Here is a 19,744-nt window from a genome sequence, read left to right on the forward strand (position 1 = left end):
AAATGTACCCCCTTGCAAGCCATAGAAAACACAGCAGCCACACTCATCTTCCACCTACCCAAACATTCACACGTCACCCCTACTCTTGCCCAGCTCCATTGGCTCCCTATGCCCCAGATCATTTAATTCAAAGGACTATGCATTGTATTAAAAACCATCCACCTCAAAACTCAATCTTACCTTCATAACAAACTCAAACCCATCACCCCACCCACCACCAGCAGACAAGCCAGCCAAACCCTTCTACACAGTCCGCTCTGCAAACTCACATGCACACAAAAAACAAAAATGTACCCACTGGGCAGCCAGGGCATGGAACACCCTACCTTTTCACATATGCACTGCATTCTCCATCACCACTTTCAGAAAGATCCTCAAAACATACCTGTTTTCTTACACATAACCCGGCCCTGCTCCATTGCTATATATATATCCTAATCTTCCCATCATTTCCGCAAAACATGTTGTAACTTGTTTTTTCAACTCCCACTTTTTCAATATGTGAACTGCGGGGTACATTTACCAGCCCAACAGAAATCCCTTGCATCACAAAACTGCATTTTAGCAGTTCCAAAATGAATGGCTGCGCTGTGTCTGTTGAGCACATATGAGGCGATATGGAACATAGACACCCTGAGAATGGCTGCATTTTATTTTCTTCATGTGAATCCAAAGCAAAGAATTCAAAGGCAGAATGGCTCAGCGCTGCTGTGCTGTCATCTCAAAAACGTAAAACTACAAAAAATGTCCGGGATTTAAAACGACCTGGCACTGGTACTACTTTCATCTTTAAACATCAGACAGTTTTGTTCTAAGTAAAGAAAAGCCATGTCCAACTATTTCGGGTTGAACACCATCAAATGAGGACCACCCCTCCCTGAACAGAATTGTTTTCTAAAATAAAGTTTGTGAAGAGCAGGGAATTTGATTTCAGTCCGCATGGCTAGCATTCACTTTGGAGTCGCACCTCCCTGCAAACTGATACTGCCAGTGCAGGGGCCGTGTTCTATAGACTGACAAGTGTGAGTTCCCCTGCATTCAAACTGGAGGACTTCAAAAGGGGGAGTCATGGCAACCCCTGTGCAAGATGACCAAGGGAAGACATTTGGCTGGGGGTTGGAAATACCACCCACATTTGGGTACAAATCCAGTCCATTTGAATTAAAAAACGTTTTACATTGAGACATTTATTTCAGTAATCTGAAGAAGCAGTAAAGTGAAATTATACTGGTTTTTAATGTAATTGATGTAGAAGCAAGATAAGCCTATGTGGGTCTTCCTGGCATGTGGTGGACGTGAATGGCATTATAGAGGCATATCTGGGGAAAGCGTACATGACACAAATGTAAAATTTGAAGAGATCCAGGCAGAACTACCTATCTATCCAGAACATCCTATGCAGGCAGAACCACCTATCCAGAACTAAACCCTACAGAAATCCCAATAACTCATGGAGAAATGAGGAAAGGCTGCTGATCCCTTTGTGAGAATCCAGGGACCAGACCTGTCTTTGCCCAGCTGATACATCCCATAATCCACGGAGACCAGGCCCCTGTTGCCCTGCTGTTCCCTTAAAGGAGAGCCCAGCCGCTGACCAGATCCTTGCCCCGCTGTCCAGAGACCCGGCTGGCTGTCCAAACTACCCAACTCAAGTGCATTTTCTAAGTATCACCCTTCCCCATTACCAAAAACTGCATCACCCTGCTCTATTACCTTGCATTCTGTCCAACCCTATAAAAAATCCTATAAGAACACTAGAAACTTCCCAAATTGTCAGCATCCTTTGTGTACCCTGTCCTTAGAAGAATCTGTGTTAGCCTCCATGTGTTAGCGTAATACTTTTCAAATCCCTTCCGTCCTTTGTGTAAGTCCTTAGTACCATTTTTTAAATAAATTAATTAATTTCCCATAAGGATGAACGCAGCATGAATTGGTTAACATTGCAAATTAACCTCCTTGTGTGCGGTGTCTTTCTTTAATAATCTAGCCACTAAACTATAGTCTCAGTAAAACAAAGCATTTTGCTAACAAACCGAGTTTGCACGTGAAATTGTTTCCATTCTAAAAAATCAGATTTTCCTTTCCTATAAAGAATCCCATACTGTCACCCATAAAAAGTCATCCTTTCACTTCAGTATCATACCTGTTGTGGGCCTTTTGTACCTCATCCGAAAAACCGATTTTCAATTTGGACTGTTTAGCCCATTTCCTTAGCTGTATGCTTGTTTAAACCTGTGAAAGTTAAGAAATTGCAATTCTGCCACATGTGCCTGCTTTCCTTCCCAAAACTTGATTTTCTTACCTGTATTCATGCTGTGTTAGTACCTTGCCTTGTAGCTTGTAAGCTTTCTTGCCTCTCTAGCACAGCCACACAAATTCCTGTCCTATCCATTCTACTGCGCATGTAAACTGACCTTGAACTATCCAGTGATTTCTGAGTGCCATTTTTCTTATTTTTCAAGGGTTTTTATTTTTGTTTGGGGCAGCCATTCTGAAGTGGGGTGGCAGGTGTAGGGGAGGACTGGTCCAAGAAGACCCCCCCTCGCCTACGCTTTCTCCCCAGGTGAGGACTATGGCTCCTTTGGGCGTCCCCTCATGCCACCCGGGCCCAGGTGGTGGAGGGTTCACCCACTGGAGACATTGCCCGCACGTATTAATTGCCCACACGTATTAAAATTTAGCTAGGCCTAGAAACCATTTTGTCTGGTAAAGATGGTGTGAGCTCAGCGCACTGTAGCGCGGCCCCCACCCTTCGAGGGTTTCAGTCATCCTTGTTGGCGCAGCACCCTGGCAGATCCGCTGCGAGCACGTTCCCACGAATAAGACGGACATGAGCTAGTGTAATACACTAACATTGTAACAGTTCACCTCCCGCAGTGTATCATCGCTCCCAGCATGACCCGGCCAGCAGGCCTAGGCAAATGAAAAGAACAGTAAAATGGTCGTTATATGCCAGACAATCTTTGTATATTAATGTTGAGACTACTTGCAAAGGATGCTTTTCTCTCATATAATCCCTTAGATTACAAAAGCCTGTAAGATGTATAATTACAAGAGATCATGCCCCCATGATATAAGCGATGGTGAGCATATACCATTGCAGTTGGGTACTAATAATAACGGCACGCACCAGGAATCTGTTTGTTACGTGTATGACTGGAAAACTTACACCCCATGGGCTTGTGCCATAACTGCACTAATGCTGCTAGAGGACACAAGAAAACGAATGTAACCATACAAAGGGCCCATGTGAAGAATGCATGAGAAGGCGCATGTCATGTGTGCATGTCTAGGCCCCACATGCGCCACCACCGTCACGAACAAGTGGCGGGTTACTTTCTATGTTCTCCACCAACCCTAACTCTACCTCACTTACTGCAAATATATATGCATATAACTAAATACTGCACTTGTTAAAACATAATGTATGAATAAGGTACTCAGACTGGGTATAATCAAGACACATCCAGCAAAAGTTTAAATGCATGTTTTGTAATATTTTGAATAAGTATTATAGAGTGTTCAAATGTTTGTGATGTCTTTACCTAAATCGGCAACACACGAGGGAGATACCTTTGTGAAATACGTGCAAGGCCATTCCCCCTCCCACCCTGCGAAGGCTGCCAAGGCATGAGAGCAGAGACCGCGCCGCGTTACCTCCCCCAACTAGACTGGAGCCGCTTGAAAGACTTGTAACCTCCTCTGTAGCACCCAAGGCCACCACCCGCCACCTGCATTATTTACAGCACAGCAGTAAACCTCTGCCTGAACACACGCGCCCCCTCGTAAACCTCACAACCCACCGGACCATCTCAGACTTATGGCCCTGTGCAATCAGGACACCCAACACTTTGACAACACACAGCGGAACATCCATAACAACTTCTAACAAGGCAGAAAGACATGTAGCGCCCGTCCCAGGCCCCGTAGCTTAGCCCCTCGACCTATGGCCCCGGTCAACAGGACACTGGTAACCATGTACTGACGTATTACCTCCAGACCCCTCACAAGGTACATTCCTCCTGTGTTGCATTAACCTGTTGTATAACCTATTGAAAGATTTACTAAAGAAGATAATACCAGAATGTTTGAATGACTGCGGTGTGCACGGCTTAGGGCTAACAAGTCAGGAAAAGACATTCACCTCTGCCACTGGCCGCGATGGCCCCACAACACCGCCTGGATGAACTCTGCCACCCTGCCAGGCCCAGCCCAACCCACGAGGCTGCCCAGTGACGTCTTCCAGCCAAAGCCAACCACATCACAGCAGCACCTATAGTTAGTCATCGCCACCCAATCCCCATGAACTTGTGCCCCCTATAGTGTGTAGGTTCTTATGACGTTTTTTGTAAATATATACGCCTGTCTTTGCTATTGTCAGACAGAGCGCTCTCGGAGTTTGCAGAGTTCTTTGCATGCCCTTTTCTGATTGATAAACTCCCATTTACGCTCACCTGCACTCTGTCTTAGCCTTATTCCCATATTGGGAGAGTCCTTCATTGTCTCTCATTGCGGGGAGGATCGTGCTGTGTGGGGACGCTTGCCTTCAGTGGTGACCCCGATAGCGTGATATTATTTCTTCCTAAACTCATTATAACCGTCCCCTTTTGGCACGAGAATCTCCGGTCGAAAAGGGATACGCACGGTGAGCCGGCTCCGGGAAGCTGCCCGCCAACGGCGACCGGTACACTAAGAAGTGCGCACTCAATAGAGAAAGGGTACGGGATCCCGGTTGAAAAATCCCCTTTGAGTACCGCTCGCCGGAGTCGGGGCCGACTGTTGAGCTGACGGCGACACTGCCTGGACGGACCCAGTTTCGGAGACTATCGGTTCAAGACGGGCACGTGAGTACTGAGTGTGAGCGATCGTAAAGGGAGGGGGGAGAGAAGTGTAGGACAGGGAACGAAAAGGGGGTACGAAGGTATACTAAAGATTATTCTAAAATTTCCTTTCTTTTTCTTTGCATATGGCCATTAGGATTACGAGGTGAATAAGAGATAGAAGTGACGGGAACCTAGCTCCGAAAGGGGGTGGAAGGCGGCGCCGCATAGTGCTATATTGACTAGTGCTGGGAATATATGACGAAGTGAAATATAAGATAAAAGTGTTCAGCAAAAGGGGGCACTGAGAATATATTAGTGATCGCTACTACTTCTTTCTTTTCTTTTTCTTTAAGGGTAGGGGGAGAATAAAAACCAAGATTAGCACGAACTTGGGAAGAAAGTAAGAGAAAAGGGGGCCTACTAGGAGGGGGAGAGCAGGTTAAAACATATAAATATATGCATATGCGCATTCATCTATCTAAGTAAGACAGACAGGGACAGCCGGCTAGGGAGGAAAGGGAGGGCAGCGTGAATGGTGTACTGAGTGTTACCAAGAGGTGTGTGCACCTCGTATGTGTCAGGGGACAATTTGAGGTTGCGAATGTGTAAAACGGCTATAAATGCATAATTGTCAAATGGTCATGGTAAGTGTGACCGGATGAAATTTTTTTTGAAGGCAACGGTGATACAGTGACGTGAGTGGGTGCCTTTTGATTTCCAGGTTGCTATTGTCAAAATAAATGATGGGTTGCTCTTGTATGTGTCCTCCAAAGAGAACAAAGTAGAAACTGTGTACAGTCAGTTTCGTATTGAATAATCGAGGGAGGGAGAGCCCAACCGAGAATAACAGTGAATGTGAAGTAGAATACGAAAAATAATATTGATACTACATTCATATTGTAGTTGCAGACACACAGAGACAAATAAGCACGAGGAGAGCACTGAAATGGGGGCAGAAACACCCTTATCACATATTTGTAAAAATCTTCCAGGGTACGCGGAGCGGATTAAGAAATATCACGACCAATGGGTAACTGAGTTGAAGGGAGAGGGGCTACCCCAGATATGGCCAGAGGGAGGGTCATTTGACAAAAGCGTTCTGGATATGGTGGTCACATGCGTTTTCTTGAAATATAAAGGAAAACAGTTGCAAAATAGGAGGGAAATAATAGATCTCTGGAGGTTATTTGAAGAGGTACCACCGCCTAAAGCACCAGCATTAAATGCTGACCTCCCATCCACTACAGACAATCCACTGATGATACAGAAAGATACCAAAGAATTGCCAAGTGTAGCGCCACCAATAGAGGTAATAAGTTTGTACCCGATACTGAAAAAACCTGTACCCGCAGAAGGATACAGTGATCCAACGTATGTACCTCCCCCGACAACTACTACACCCCACAGGCCCACTGCACCCCCACCATATGAAAGTACAAGAGAGCGAGGCCAGGCGAGTACACAAAGGATGGACATAGAGAAACTTACAGATGATTTACAGTCAAGACTCTCAATAGCAAAAGATGAGCTCTCAAGGATAAAAGATATGTGCGGACAAACAGCACTTAATGCAACTAGGTCAGGGCGCACGTCTAGAGCGCCAGGCGAGACAAGAAGACCCGAAGAGGGGTGGAAGAAAGGCGAGATACTGTTCAGAATTGAGGAAGAACCAACCCGAATAATTGAAATAGAGGCACATGAGGGAGATCCTGACAATGATGAAAGGCCTATGGGGGATAGAGAGGAATTACTATGCGACATAAGGGACGAGTTAGAAGAAAGTGACAGGGTGAGCATGGCTATGGGAGGGGGAAGCGAAGGAGGGGATGGCACATGTTCAGTGAGAACACTGGACGACGAGTGGTCGGGACGACTAAGGAACAGAGTGGGAAAAATGGCATCACTAGAAACATCAGCATCCAAATCGGGTCCGGGTGCTATACAGAAAGGAAAGCTACATCTTCCGTTGATACACAGAGGAGGAGGGAGACCTAACTATATCCCATGGGCACAAATGGACAAAGCCAACTTATTAAAGCTATTGCCCCCGTTATCAGGAGGGGCAAGTAAGTGGATATACGCCTTTGAAAAACATACTGCTGGGGTACCCCTAGCTGTAGGAGATGTGAAAAGTCTGCTCGTATCAGCGGTGGGCGATCAGGCTGAAAGAGTATGGGTTAAAGCCGGTTTCCCAGGAGTTACGTTAGATTGTGACCGCCATGATGGAGCCTCCTTTAACACAGTGCGGGCTAGGGTGTGGGACGCCTTGCGCGAAACATTCCCAGATACGCCGGACTTGCAGTCGGTGATGCAATGTACCATGAATGAGGGGGAGGAGGCTATGGATTACATTTTTCGGGTTCAAGAGATGTGGAGAGCGGAGACGGGCACGCCCTGGTATCAATCGACATCTTTATTTTACTTCATTATAAAAAGAGGGCTCCCCAAGGAAGTGCAGAAAGCGCTCGACAAGATTGCAGGCATTGAAGCGAAGGGATGGCCAGAAATCCAAAGCATAATAATACACCATTGTAAAAGGATAAAGGAGAGGGAGAAGGAGGTGGCACAGAAAAGGTTGGCAGACGAAGCAAAGTTAGTACAGACAAAATTGGTGAAGGTCGCAGCAGCAGTAGCTGCACTCCCACACAGTAGGGAGGGAGAGGACGAGGAGGAGGGGCTGATAGCAATACAAGGAAGGATGGCAACTAATTGGGCGGGAACAGGACAGCGGCAGTGGAATGAGCAAGAGCAAGGTGGAGGTCCGCAGTGGCAAGAGTGGACCCCTCGAGGGGGAAGAGGTGGGTACAGGGGCCGAAGAGGAGGCGGAACGGGGTATGGGGGAATGGGAGGAAATGGATGGCAGGGCCCTAGAGGTGCACAAGGAAGTTGCTGGAACTGCGGGCGATGGGGGCATTATTCTAGAGAGTGCAGAAGCAGACCCAATAATGGGTTCCAAGAGGTAGAACAATATGGCCATCCCCACCCGGGAAGCCCATAAGGCCTCCCAATGGGGCAACAGCAATTAAGAAACCCAAGCCAAGGTAATGCCGGCCAGCAACAGAGACCCCAGTATAGAACACAGAACCACCCACAAAACATGCCTAACAACGACAGCATGCAATATACACCAGGCAACCCTTTCGCGACAGCAGCAAACGGGGCCCCCGCACCAGCACCTTACAACGGCATGTCAGTGGTCTCAGGTAACGTATTCAATGAAGGGGGGGCAATGAGACACCCCGCATAGGACAGCCCACAGAGAACACTTGCGTGTCCAGTTCTATCTACCACCCACAGTGCAGCAGAGGAACCATTGGTAGGGGCGCAGATAGGAGACAGGCAATTTGTATTCATGGTTGATTCGGGAGCGGAGAAATCATGTGTCAGGGAGGGCCGGTTCCCGTTATCTAACAGGAAGTTAGAGACGCAGGGGTTCTCTGGGGCTGTAATTGAAGTTCCTTACACAGAAGTTTTGGATGTAACCGTAGGGGGCAAGACTGTAAAGGCACCCTTACTGTATTATGAACAGTCCCCGATAAATTTGCTGGGGAGGGACCTTATGAGTAAACTTAACATGACCATATCATTTACCGAAGGAGGAATAGTGTGTTCTACACCCGGGATATGCCCCTTGCGTGCAATGTTGGTAGTGCAAGCCTACACAACCACACAGGAAATACGAGGGCTGCCACAAAATGAAGAGATGTTTATTGAAGGGCTAAAGACTTTGGCCCTTATAGTTCCAGAGCTAAAAAGCATGGATTGGAGGATTCCAGCAGAATTCCTCTTCCGCCCCATAGTGTGTCCAAATGCAGCACCAGGATCGGTGGTGTCGTTGGATTTGCACGCTGTGCAGGTATCAACGAAACGGATCGCTGTTATTGGAATGGACAGAGAAGGATGTGAGTGGCGCACCGTGCTGTGTAAAAAAGCCAACCTCGCCCTACGCGAGGTAACAGATGAGGATCTCTTTTCAGACACAGAAGCAGATGGTGAGATAGTAATGGAAATAGCGATGCCCTGTGACATTTTGATCCAAGCCAGAGAGATCCCCGTCCAATTGATGGCAGTGGTAGGAACACCACCGCCATATTTTGATGACGACATGAGGCTAGTACCAAACAAATTATGGACAACAGGCCCCCATGATGTAGGGCTGTTGCATGGAGTACAACCTGTGATAATAAAACTAAAACAAGGAGCTATCTTACCCCGAATCAAACAGTATCCATTGTCCCGTGAGGCTGAAGAAGGGATAAAAGAAACGATAAATGCACTACTAGTACAAGGGATAATAGTGCCTTCAAACTCACCATGTAACACATGTATTTATCCAATCAAAAAAGCGAAAGGGGGGTCTTGGAGGATGATACAGGACTTACGCCCCCTCAATGATGTAATACAGAAAGAGTTCCCTCTAGTCCCGAACCCTGCATCAATACTATGCAGTATCCCAAAAGCAGCATCACATTTTACAGTAGTGGACTTGAAAAACGCATTTTTCTCAATACCCCTGGCAGAAGAGAGTAGATATCTTACAGCGTTCACACTGGGGGGAAAAAGATATGAACACTGCAGACTGCCACAGGGATACTGTGAGAGCCCGAGCATATTCAACCGCATATTGCATGAAGACTTGGGAAACCTATCAGTAGAGAGTACGATTATTCAGTACGTAGATGATTTATTGGTGTGTGCACAAAACGAAGCAACATGTAGAAAAGATTCAACAACTCTCCTGACTTTACTAGCCAACAAAGGATACAAGGTAGACAAGGAGAAGCTACAGTATTGCCTGACTGAGGTCCTATACCTGGGACAGCTCATATCAAAAGATGGAAAGAGAATAATTCCTGACAGGGTGGAGGCAATAAGGTCAGTAGGAGAGCCCACGACAGTGAAAGACATGCAGACATTTTTGGGGATGTGCAATTATTGCCGAGCATGGATACTAGACTATGCAGCATACACCAGGCCCCTCCTACAAGCACTCAAAGAAGCACAACAGGAGAATTAAAAAATAAAATGGTCAGAAGAAATGAGCATATCGTTTCAATCACTGAAAGAGCTAATTTCAAGCGCTCCAGTACTAGCAAACCCTGATTATGGACACGAATTTTACCTATTTTCCCATTGCAAAGGAACACTTATGACAGCAGTACTGACACAGAAAACATCCTTAGGACACAAGCCCCTGGCGTACTATAGTGGTACTTTGGATGCTGTGATGCAGGGTCATTTCGCGTGCGAACAATCGCTCGCAGCAGCCGCATTCGCGATTGAGAAAAGTGCCACAATAGTAATGGGATGCCCTGTGACATTGTTTGTGGAACACTCATTATTTGCAATACTTGAGAGATCAAAAAGCACACTGACCACACAGCGGGCAACAGCCTACGAGATTATATTGTCCAGCGCCAACATCCATATAGTGAGATGTAAAACAGTGAACCCCGCCACATTCATTACAGAAGCGTGCACATTAGAGGATATGCAAAACCACGACTGCACAACCCACACAGGAGAAGGAGGGGAGGACACAGCGGTATGTGAAAACGCTCTAAGCGAGGGGGAAGTGTACTTTGTGGATGGGTCTGCATCAATTGATGTGGCCACGGGAGAAAAACACGTTGGCATGGCGGTAGTGAGATTAGAGGAAGGTGAGTTCGAAACATTAGTACAGTACCGCCTCCCGTCACATTACTCTGCACAGGCAGCAGAACTGATTGCGCTCATAGAAGCACTACATGCAGCGAAAGGCTGTGCAGTAACAATGTACACAGACTCAGCTTACATGACGACAACAGTACATGGAGGTCTAGCAAGATGGGGCCGTAGGGGATTCAGAAGGGCAGATGGAACACCAGTACAGCATGCAGAATTGTTAAAAGAATTAATAGAGGCCCTACAAAACCCTACTGCTGTAGCAATAGTGAAGTGCCAGGCCCATACATCCAACACAGACGTTGTGTCTTTAGGAAACGCGGCAGCGGACGCTGCCGCCAAAGAGGCTTCCTATTTTCAGAAATACGACACAGGTGAGTTCATGATCAAGAACACAACAACCGATAAACTGTCAGAAGGGTACAACATGATGTCTTTATCACAAATACTAGAATTGCAGGAAGGAGCTAGTGCAGAAGAAAAACTAACGTGGACAAAACGGGGATGCAGCCAATCAGGAACAGACCTATTATGGCGACAAAATAACTCAGGGAAAGTGGTAATGCCACTACAGTTACTAGAAGTAGCATTTCAACAGCTACACTTCCCTGCACATAATACCAAACAACACATCGCAGCAGAAATACAGGAAGAATGGTTTGTGCCCTGTCTCCAGGAGCATGTGTCTCGATTAGCACTGGAATGTACAACATGCCAAATATACAATTCAGGAATGACATTACGCACACTCCGGGGAACAATTCCAAAACCCATCGGCCCCTTCAGAGAACTACATATAGATTATGCAGACATGGGGGAAAGGTGTAATGGCTCGCGGTACATGATCGTGGTGGTGTGCCCATTTTCAAGGTGGGTGGAAGCGGGACCATGCGCGCGACCTGATGCCAAAAGCGCCGCCAAGTTCCTAGTAAGGGAGGTGTTCCCGCGCTGGGGAATTTGTGACGTAATTCGCTCAGACAACGGCTCTCACTTTGTGAATGAACTTTTCAAGGAAGTGACCACATTACTGGGTATAAAACCTAAATTATGTTCGATTTATCATCCCCAAAGTAATGGCTTAGTGGAAAAGATGAACGGCCTGTTAAAAGGCAGGTTATCAAAACTATGCTTCTCATTGAAGAAAAATTGGATTTACTGTCTACCCCTGGCGCTATTTGAACTAAGAAATCAGCCAAGCAAAGACCACCATTTGTCCCCGCACGAAATCGTGACTGGGAGGAGAATGAACACAGCACACTCTCCACTGCGCGAACACTCAGATGCTCACAGAAGTGCCGCAATATTGGGAGAGGAATTTACAGACTATTTACGAAAATTGACAAGAGCAGCGCGCGCCATATCAAAACAACTGTCCCCACCCTTCACTAGAGAAGAGGGAAACGTAACAGGATCTGTCACGGAGCCAGAGCAACAGCTACAGCTGATGCCAGGTGACTCAATTTATGTTAGAAGCTTTGTGCGTCGGTGGAATGCACCACGATTCCATGGCCCCTACGAAGTAATATTTTGCACACCCACGGCAGTGAAGGTGAAAGGATTGAGGTACTGGGTGCATTTGACCGACGTACGAAAAGCATACAGCAATGTACAAGAGGAGATAGATGAGGAGGCACAGACAACAGCAAACGATGCAAATGAGTAGGATGGCTAAATAACGACTTGCGTGTGTGTGTGTGTCAGCACTGGACTTGAATGGCATAATGACTGCCAAGGATATTCCAAAAAAAAAAAAAAAAAATTGTGTGTGTGTGTGCTTTCCTTTTTTTTTTTTATCTTGTTGAGTGGTATGTAATTAATGAAATAATAATATTATAGCCTGTATATACCCTTGTCTGTGAATACCCCTCCCCCGCATCCCCACCCGCTTCCATTCCCCGTCAAATGTATTTGCACAGATGGTGCCAGCAAAACGTTTACATGCATGCACTTAATGCACTTTTATATCTCAAACAGGAGCTTCCATGGCATCTAACGGGCAGCCTGCAACGGATAGAATTAGTAGAATGAGAGAATTAGTATATGAGAGATGTAAATATTCGTATGAGTGTGGATTATCAGTATGCATCACATTGTTTTTTATGATAATGTTTGGCTTGGTTACATATTGGTTTATAGCGTTCATCTCTATCGAGATGTACGAGGGGGGAGGGAGTAACAACACTACTGGACCAATTAACAGTACTACCGGGCCCAATGCAACTGCAGGGGTCAATACCAGGGAAGGTGATTTTTTGATATGGGACGGAACTAAACTTGTGTGGGGGTATCATACCACACCATCCAGTGTCGTGACCTCACAAAGAGAAAAGCCACAAGGTGGAATGCAGAGCAACACAGTGTCTCCACCAGGGGTATCCAATTACAATGCCCACAGTCTTAATGACCGAAACCCGTCTGCCATATCATGGTTGTATAACACCCCCACCAGCCAGCTTGCCCCCATCCCAAAAAACAATCTGCCAGATAACGTCAGGAAAGAAGACGATAAGCTACTAGCAATGCACGAAATATTATATGATGAATGGGCCAAGGGGGGCGGGAATGAGAAAGGGGGGTCTAGTTGGTCCACTGCCCAGGAGGTTGGGAAGTACTACATGAGTAACAAGAACAACAGACGAAAGAGAGAAGCAGGGAGGAGGAAGTATGATGAATACTATGGGCTAGGTCTAGATAAGATGGAAGACCCACGACACCTCCATCAAACAAATAAGTGGTATGCAGACATGAGTGCCACCGCTAAACAGACTACAAACGAGAGCTGTTATGTCTGTTCCCTCATCCCCCATGCATCAGGTACACCCAAAGTGTTGCTACCCAAAGAGTTGCCTATTGTGGATGCCCAATGTCTCCTTCATCTCACGCTGTGCAGGATTAAGAACACCTTCCAGGCACACGATGTGACTCTTCAAATGCTGCAGAACGAGAAAACGTGTTACCCAAAAACGGCAGGAGTGGTATGTTTGAAAGAACCATTTTTTGTAATAGAAGGGACACTTTTTTCCGACAACAAGCAGAAGGATGAAGAAGTACTGTGCAAAGCGGAAGCACTAAGAGGTGTGGCACCGGATAAATTGCAGTGGATAGAGGAAACCTGTACACCAGTATGGAGAGAACACATTTCAAAACTAACTTGGGTAACTGCCATTGAAAAACCGTTCAAACTGCAAAGCGAAATGGACTACAAACTGTGCTTTAAAGGAGAAGGGAGGACCCCCATGGGAACAAACAAGAACTGCAACAAGACCCTCACCATCCCAGACCTAAGGAAAGGGACAGCGGCCCTGATGGTCACGTACTGGGTGTGCGGCAACCAGGCATACCTACACCTCCCCCAGTCATGGAGTGGCAGCTGCTCAATGGCCACTCTGCACTCAGCCCTAATGGTGATACCAGAAAGCCACGTTGATGGGACACAGGAACACATGCACAGTGTGGCTCAACCAACTGCAGAGACACAAATGTATGTCCTGTCTTCTGGGAGCAAGGGAGAAGTGCTGACCCGTAACAAACGAGCATCAAATTACATATCAAAGGCATCATCAGAACTATTGGCTCAGATCCCAGACAAGTATCGATTATTCAGCTCAGCAGAAACATTTTTTGCCTCACTCGTCTCAAGTGTCCAAGCAAGGGCAAACGCAAAATGGCTCCAGATAACACGCTGGGAATTGATTCAGCTGGCAAACAACACTGAAGAAGGATTCAATATAATTAAAGTGGAACTAAGAGCTTTACGACTAATGACCATGCAAAACAGGTATGTCTTGGACCTGTTGACGGCGATGGACGGTGGTGTTTGCCGAAAAATAGGAAGTGCCTGCTGCACTTTCGTACCTTCTGAAGACGCAGAGAATGGCTCCCTATCCCATGTGATCGAAGCAGTCCACAACCTAGGAGAAAAAATGAAAATGGAAGGTGGAGCAGAAGCGAGTACATGGTTCGACAACATCTTCTCCTGGGTTCCCTCATGGCTTGGAACAACTGTGAAATTTTTAATACCAGCTGTTGTGTTCCTCCTTCTACTTTTTTGCCTGTGCCAGGTGGGTCTTCGAGTTTGTGCTAACGCAGTACCAAATGGTGCAATGATGATGGTGACAATGGGCAACTCACACGGTACAATAAAAACGATGCAAGAAGCACAAGTACAAACAGGGATAGATAACTCGCCCAGGTACCAACTGGTGCCTATATACCACGATAAAGATATTGTAGATAAGTTGTGGCACACCACAATCAAAGAGCCCCGTATACTAGAGTGGTATGAGGAAGTTTGGGTAGATTTGGAAGGAGATGGTGGGTGCATATATCTAATGTGTACCCCAGATGAATATGCCCGGAGAGGTGAGAGCTTAAGGGGGGTGTGCAGAGCATGGATGCCCATCAAAGGAACTCCTGCATGGGATGAGGCGGTGATGGACGAGGCAGAATGCAGGAGGATAGAAGATTTAAAGAATTTGTTACTTTAGTAACGAAAGGGGGGAAATGTAGGGGAGGACTGGTCCAAGAAGACCCCCCCTCGCCTACGCTTTCTCCCCAGGTGAGGACTATGGCTCCTTTGGGCGTCCCCTCATGCCACCCGGGCCCAGGTGGTGGAGGGTTCACCCACTGGAGACATTGCCCGCACGTATTAATTGCCCACACGTATTAAAATTTAGCTAGGCCTAGAAACCATTTTGTCTGGTAAAGATGGTGTGAGCTCAGCGCACTGTAGCGCGGCCCCCACCCTTGGAGGGTTTCAGTCATCCTTGTTGCCGCAGCACCCTGGCAGATCCGCTGCGAGCACGTTCCCACGAATAAGACGGACATGAGCTAGTGTAATACACTAACATTGTAACAGTTCACCTCCCGCAGTGTATCATCGCTCCCAGCATGACCCGGCCAGCAGGCCTAGGCAAATGAAAAGAACAGTAAAATGGTCGTTATATGCCAGACAATCTTTGTATATTAATGTTGAGACTACTTGCAAAGGATGCTTTTCTCTCATATAATCCCTTAGATTACAAAAGCCTGTAAGATGTATAATTACAAGAGATCATGCCCCCATGATATAAGCGATGGTGAGCATATACCATTGCAGTTGGGTACTAATAATAACGGCACGCACCAGGAATCTGTTTGTTACGTGTATGACTGGAAAACTTACACCCCATGGGCTTGTGCCATAACTGCACTAATGCTGCTAGAGGACACAAGAAAACGAATGTAACCATACAAAGGGCCCATGTGAAGAATGCATGAGAAGGCGCATGTCATGTGTGCATGTCTAGGCCCCACATGCGCCACCACCGTCACGAACAAGTGGCGGGTTACTTTCTATGTTCTCCACCAACCCTAACTCTACCTCACTTACTGCAAATATATATGCATATAACTAAATACTGCACTTGTTAAAACATAATGTATGAATAAGGTACTCAGACTGGGTATAATCAAGACACATCCAGCAAAAGTTTAAATGCATGTTTTGTAATATTTTGAATAAGTATTATAGAGTGTTCAAATGTTTGTGATGTCTTTACCTAAATCGGCAACACACGAGGGAGATACCTTTGTGAAATACGTGCAAGGCCATTCCCCCTCCCACCCTGCGAAGGCTGCCAAGGCATGAGAGCAGAGACCGCGCCGCGCTGCGTTACCTCCCCCAACTAGACTGGAGCCGCTTGAAAGACTTGTAACCTCCTCTGTAGCACCCAAGCCCACCACCCGCCACCTGCATTATTTACAGCACAGCAGTAAACCTCTGCCTGAACACACGCGCCCCCTCGTAAACCTCACAACCCACCGGACCATCTCAGACTTATGGCCCTGTGCAATCAGGACACCCAACACTTTGACAACACACAGCGGAACATCCATAACAACTTCTAACAAGGCAGAAAGACATGTAGCGCCCGTCCCAGGCCCCGTAGCTTAGCCCCTCGACCTATGGCCCCGGTCAACAGGACACTGGTAACCATGTACTGACGTATTACCTCCAGACCCCTCACAAGGTACATTCCTCCTGTGTTGCATTAACCTGTTGTATAACCTATTGAAAGATTTACTAAAGAAGATAATACCAGAATGTTTGAATGACTGCGGTGTGCACGGCTTAGGGCTAACAAGTCAGGAAAAGACATTCATCTCTGCCACTGGCCGCGATGGCCCCACAACACCGCCTGGATGAACTCTGCCACCCTGCCAGGCCCAGCCCAACCCACGAGGCTGCCCAGTGACGTCTTCCAGCCAAAGCCAACCACATCACAGCAGCACCTATAGTTAGTCATCGCCACCCAATCCCCATGAACCTGTGCCCCCTATAGTGTGTAGGTTCTTATGACGTTTTTTGTAAATATATACGCCTGTCTTTGCTATTGTCAGACAGAGCGCTCTCGGAGTTTGCAGAGTTCTTTGCATGCCCTATTCTGATTGATAAACTCCCATTTACGCTCACCCGCACTCTGTCTTGGCCTTATTCCCATATTGGGAGAGTCCTTCATTGTCTCTCATTGCGGGGAGGATCGTGCTGTGTGGGGATGCTTGCCTTCACAGGTCGAATTCCAAATCTGAATTTTTCCTCTTATTTATGACTCCTTGCTACTCCTTTCCACCCACACTGAACTTGGTTTGGTCAGCAGATGTTTGGGGGAGTGTTGCAGGGTGAATGCATAGTAATTGTACCATCTAAAAGTATGACAGAGTGATCTTGCTTCTATCTCCATTTCAAACTCCTGTAACTGATGTTATAAAGTTAAAGTAATTGTATCCTATCATTTTGCTGTGTAATTATCACCACAGTGGTGATTGCTGCCCTATATTGAATCTGTTTGATTTTCATTTGAATTTAAAAATAATTATTGAATTATTACACACCGGCCTGGTTCATGGTCCATTGCGACACGGGGTGTTTGTCAAGGGGGTGTGAGACGGTTGGCTGCCTTCTCGAAGCAGAATCCGAAATTAATACATTTAAAAGCATTTCTATTGTGCGCCACTTCCCTTACCAGTGGAAAGAGTCCTGGTCTAGTATGTGCTGTGTCTTTAAATCCATTACAGAACCATGTAAGGCGCTCTGTGATCATCTGGGCAGGGTCAGCGCTAAACAAAAATTCAAATAAATAAGTATCTTCACACCCTATATCTAAAAATAAAACATTGCCTATCTCTGGGTATGTGCAGGGATCCCCCCAACCCTTTGGCCGGTCCTGGGTCCCCTTTGCTTCAAATCCAGGCATCTGCTCACTTCCTCTTCCCCTTGTCTGCTACTCAATTCACCAGCATGTCCTCTGCCCACTGGTTTATGTCAACTGTATTCCCATCACATCCTTTAATATGTAAGGTACCCAGAAAGGGATCGCTAGAATCTTGCTTTCTTCTATTTACAAGGTTGGTCAAAAAACCTTATCCTATGCCAATAAAATAGAAAAATAAAAATAAAAAGTCCATGCATGTGTACTGGGCACTGAGGTTCCTTTTGGAAGAAGGTGTGGGTTTTAGATATGCATGTAGATGGCTCGTGTCTATGAAATGTGCTCAGAGAGGAGTCAAACCATCCTTCCTCTAAACTGACTTTGGGCCTCATTACAACTCTGGCGGTAGCTGCCGGAATTGTGATTTTTTCCAGCGCCCGTCTTCACAGAAACACTGGGGGATTACGACCACAATGTTCCTGGGAGTCAGATGCCGGAAAATCGTTAATCCCTATTCCCATTTGAGTCCAATAGGACTCAAAAGGAATTGTGATGATGGTAGACCTGGCGGGCGGAACAGCAGCCCCCCGCAGACTCGGAGTGTGCCTGTCCTGTAACAACAGTGCCGGTAGGCTTACCGGCACCATTGTAAGTGGACCGGCACACTTGTAATGAGGCCCTTTGTGTAGGTTTAGCATCAACCTATTTCATTACCGAGCAAAATTGTCAAAGAGAGCGAGCTGTTCTAATTATTCATTATTGTTATTATTAGTATTATTATTATTATTATTAGTAGTAGTAGTAGTATTAGTAGTATTAACAGTGTTGTGTAGTAGTAGCAGCAACATTATGATATATTAGTTTCAAGACGACCTGATTACAGTGGTGTTCCTTCTTGCCTGACTCCCGTAACATACATTGGCCGCATCACCTTGACTAGGAGACTGCATTCTCTACCATTATGGATCCATCATGTGATCAGAAAGAATGTGTATGCTGCGCATAGATCAAAAAGTCTTACCCGCTCCAATGCGAGAACATTTTCTTTCACGGTGTTTAAAAACGCGCTGTGGCACGTGTTCTCTTTGGTACCGCATGCCGAGTAAAAACAGGAAGTGCAGGACCACAGAGTCTTGTCAATCGCCAGTGACACGGCAACGCAGCTGGCACAAGCCAAGCAGGAAGGAAGTGTTTCTCAAATGCTAGCCCAGCTTGCACTTCCCTTTACATGCGTAGGCATCTTTAGCCAAACTATGTATTCCATGCAGCTAGAATCATGCCAACAAAATATGTAAATCTTTGTTTGGATGTCACTAGACTCATCACAAAAACATAAATGAGGCCTGAAACTTCTCCGACGCCCTTCGACATTCACAAAAGCGAGTACTTGAAAAGGTACTCCACAGCTTGCTACATTATATAATCCCATCCGAAATCTGGGAGGTGGGACCCTTGGAAGTGTGGCAGTTATCAGGCGAATATTAGAAACGAGAAAGCACTACAGGCGCAATGCAGGGAGAGCACAAACTCCGGCCCGCGGTGCACGGCTCTTTCCCTTCTCAAGGTACAGTAAAAATCATCACGTTTTGGATTGGTCGTTATGCTCACGTGAGTGACCGTGCGTGTTGGGTTTTGAGGATGGTTTGTCTCTGGCTAGATGTTCAACAAAACACACATTGTAGAATTGACTTGGACATACTATTTGTTTTACTTCGAAACGTGTCTGTGGATTTAGTGTGGAGATATGATTTCGCGTTTCAAATGTTTTCTGGCCTGTTAGCGCAGTCTAGTATAGAAAGCAATCATGCAATGTACCCTTTACTTACTTGATCAGTGTTAAGGCACATGTGTGCTAAATGTAAAAAGCCAGAAGTGCCGCTATATTTTTGGGGAAATGGCAGCACTTATCACCGGGCCTGTAATTGGTTAACTGTAAAAGTGTGGCACTTCTCAGCAGAACTGCCATATTTTATTGACATTATCGAAGCATCTTATATGGACTGCCTGGCTACTTGTTGGGCAAAATTGTGCAGCACTTTTTGTGTAGTGCTTCTAGGGGCGGTGAAT

General features: G+C 46.3%; 1 protein-coding gene across 1 annotated transcript in view; it reads left to right on the plus strand.

The window, feature by feature from the left end:
* The first annotated feature begins 19,001 nt into the window (after positions 1-19,001).
* Positions 19,002-19,744, plus strand: part of RGS18 (regulator of G protein signaling 18) — a 726,926-nt gene continuing 726,183 nt past the window's right edge. Inside the window, exon 1 of the mRNA XM_069641341.1 lies at positions 19,002-19,241. Coding sequence (XP_069497442.1) covers positions 19,187-19,241 — 55 coding nt within the window. The 5' untranslated portion in view covers positions 19,002-19,186. The remainder of the gene's footprint in view (positions 19,242-19,744) is intronic.

The sequence above is a fragment of the Ambystoma mexicanum genome, chromosome 1q (assembly GCF_040938575.1).
Source record: "Ambystoma mexicanum isolate Mex_15411 chromosome 1q, UKY_AmexF1_1, whole genome shotgun sequence".
NCBI classification, from domain to species: Eukaryota; Metazoa; Chordata; class Amphibia; order Caudata; family Ambystomatidae; genus Ambystoma; species Ambystoma mexicanum.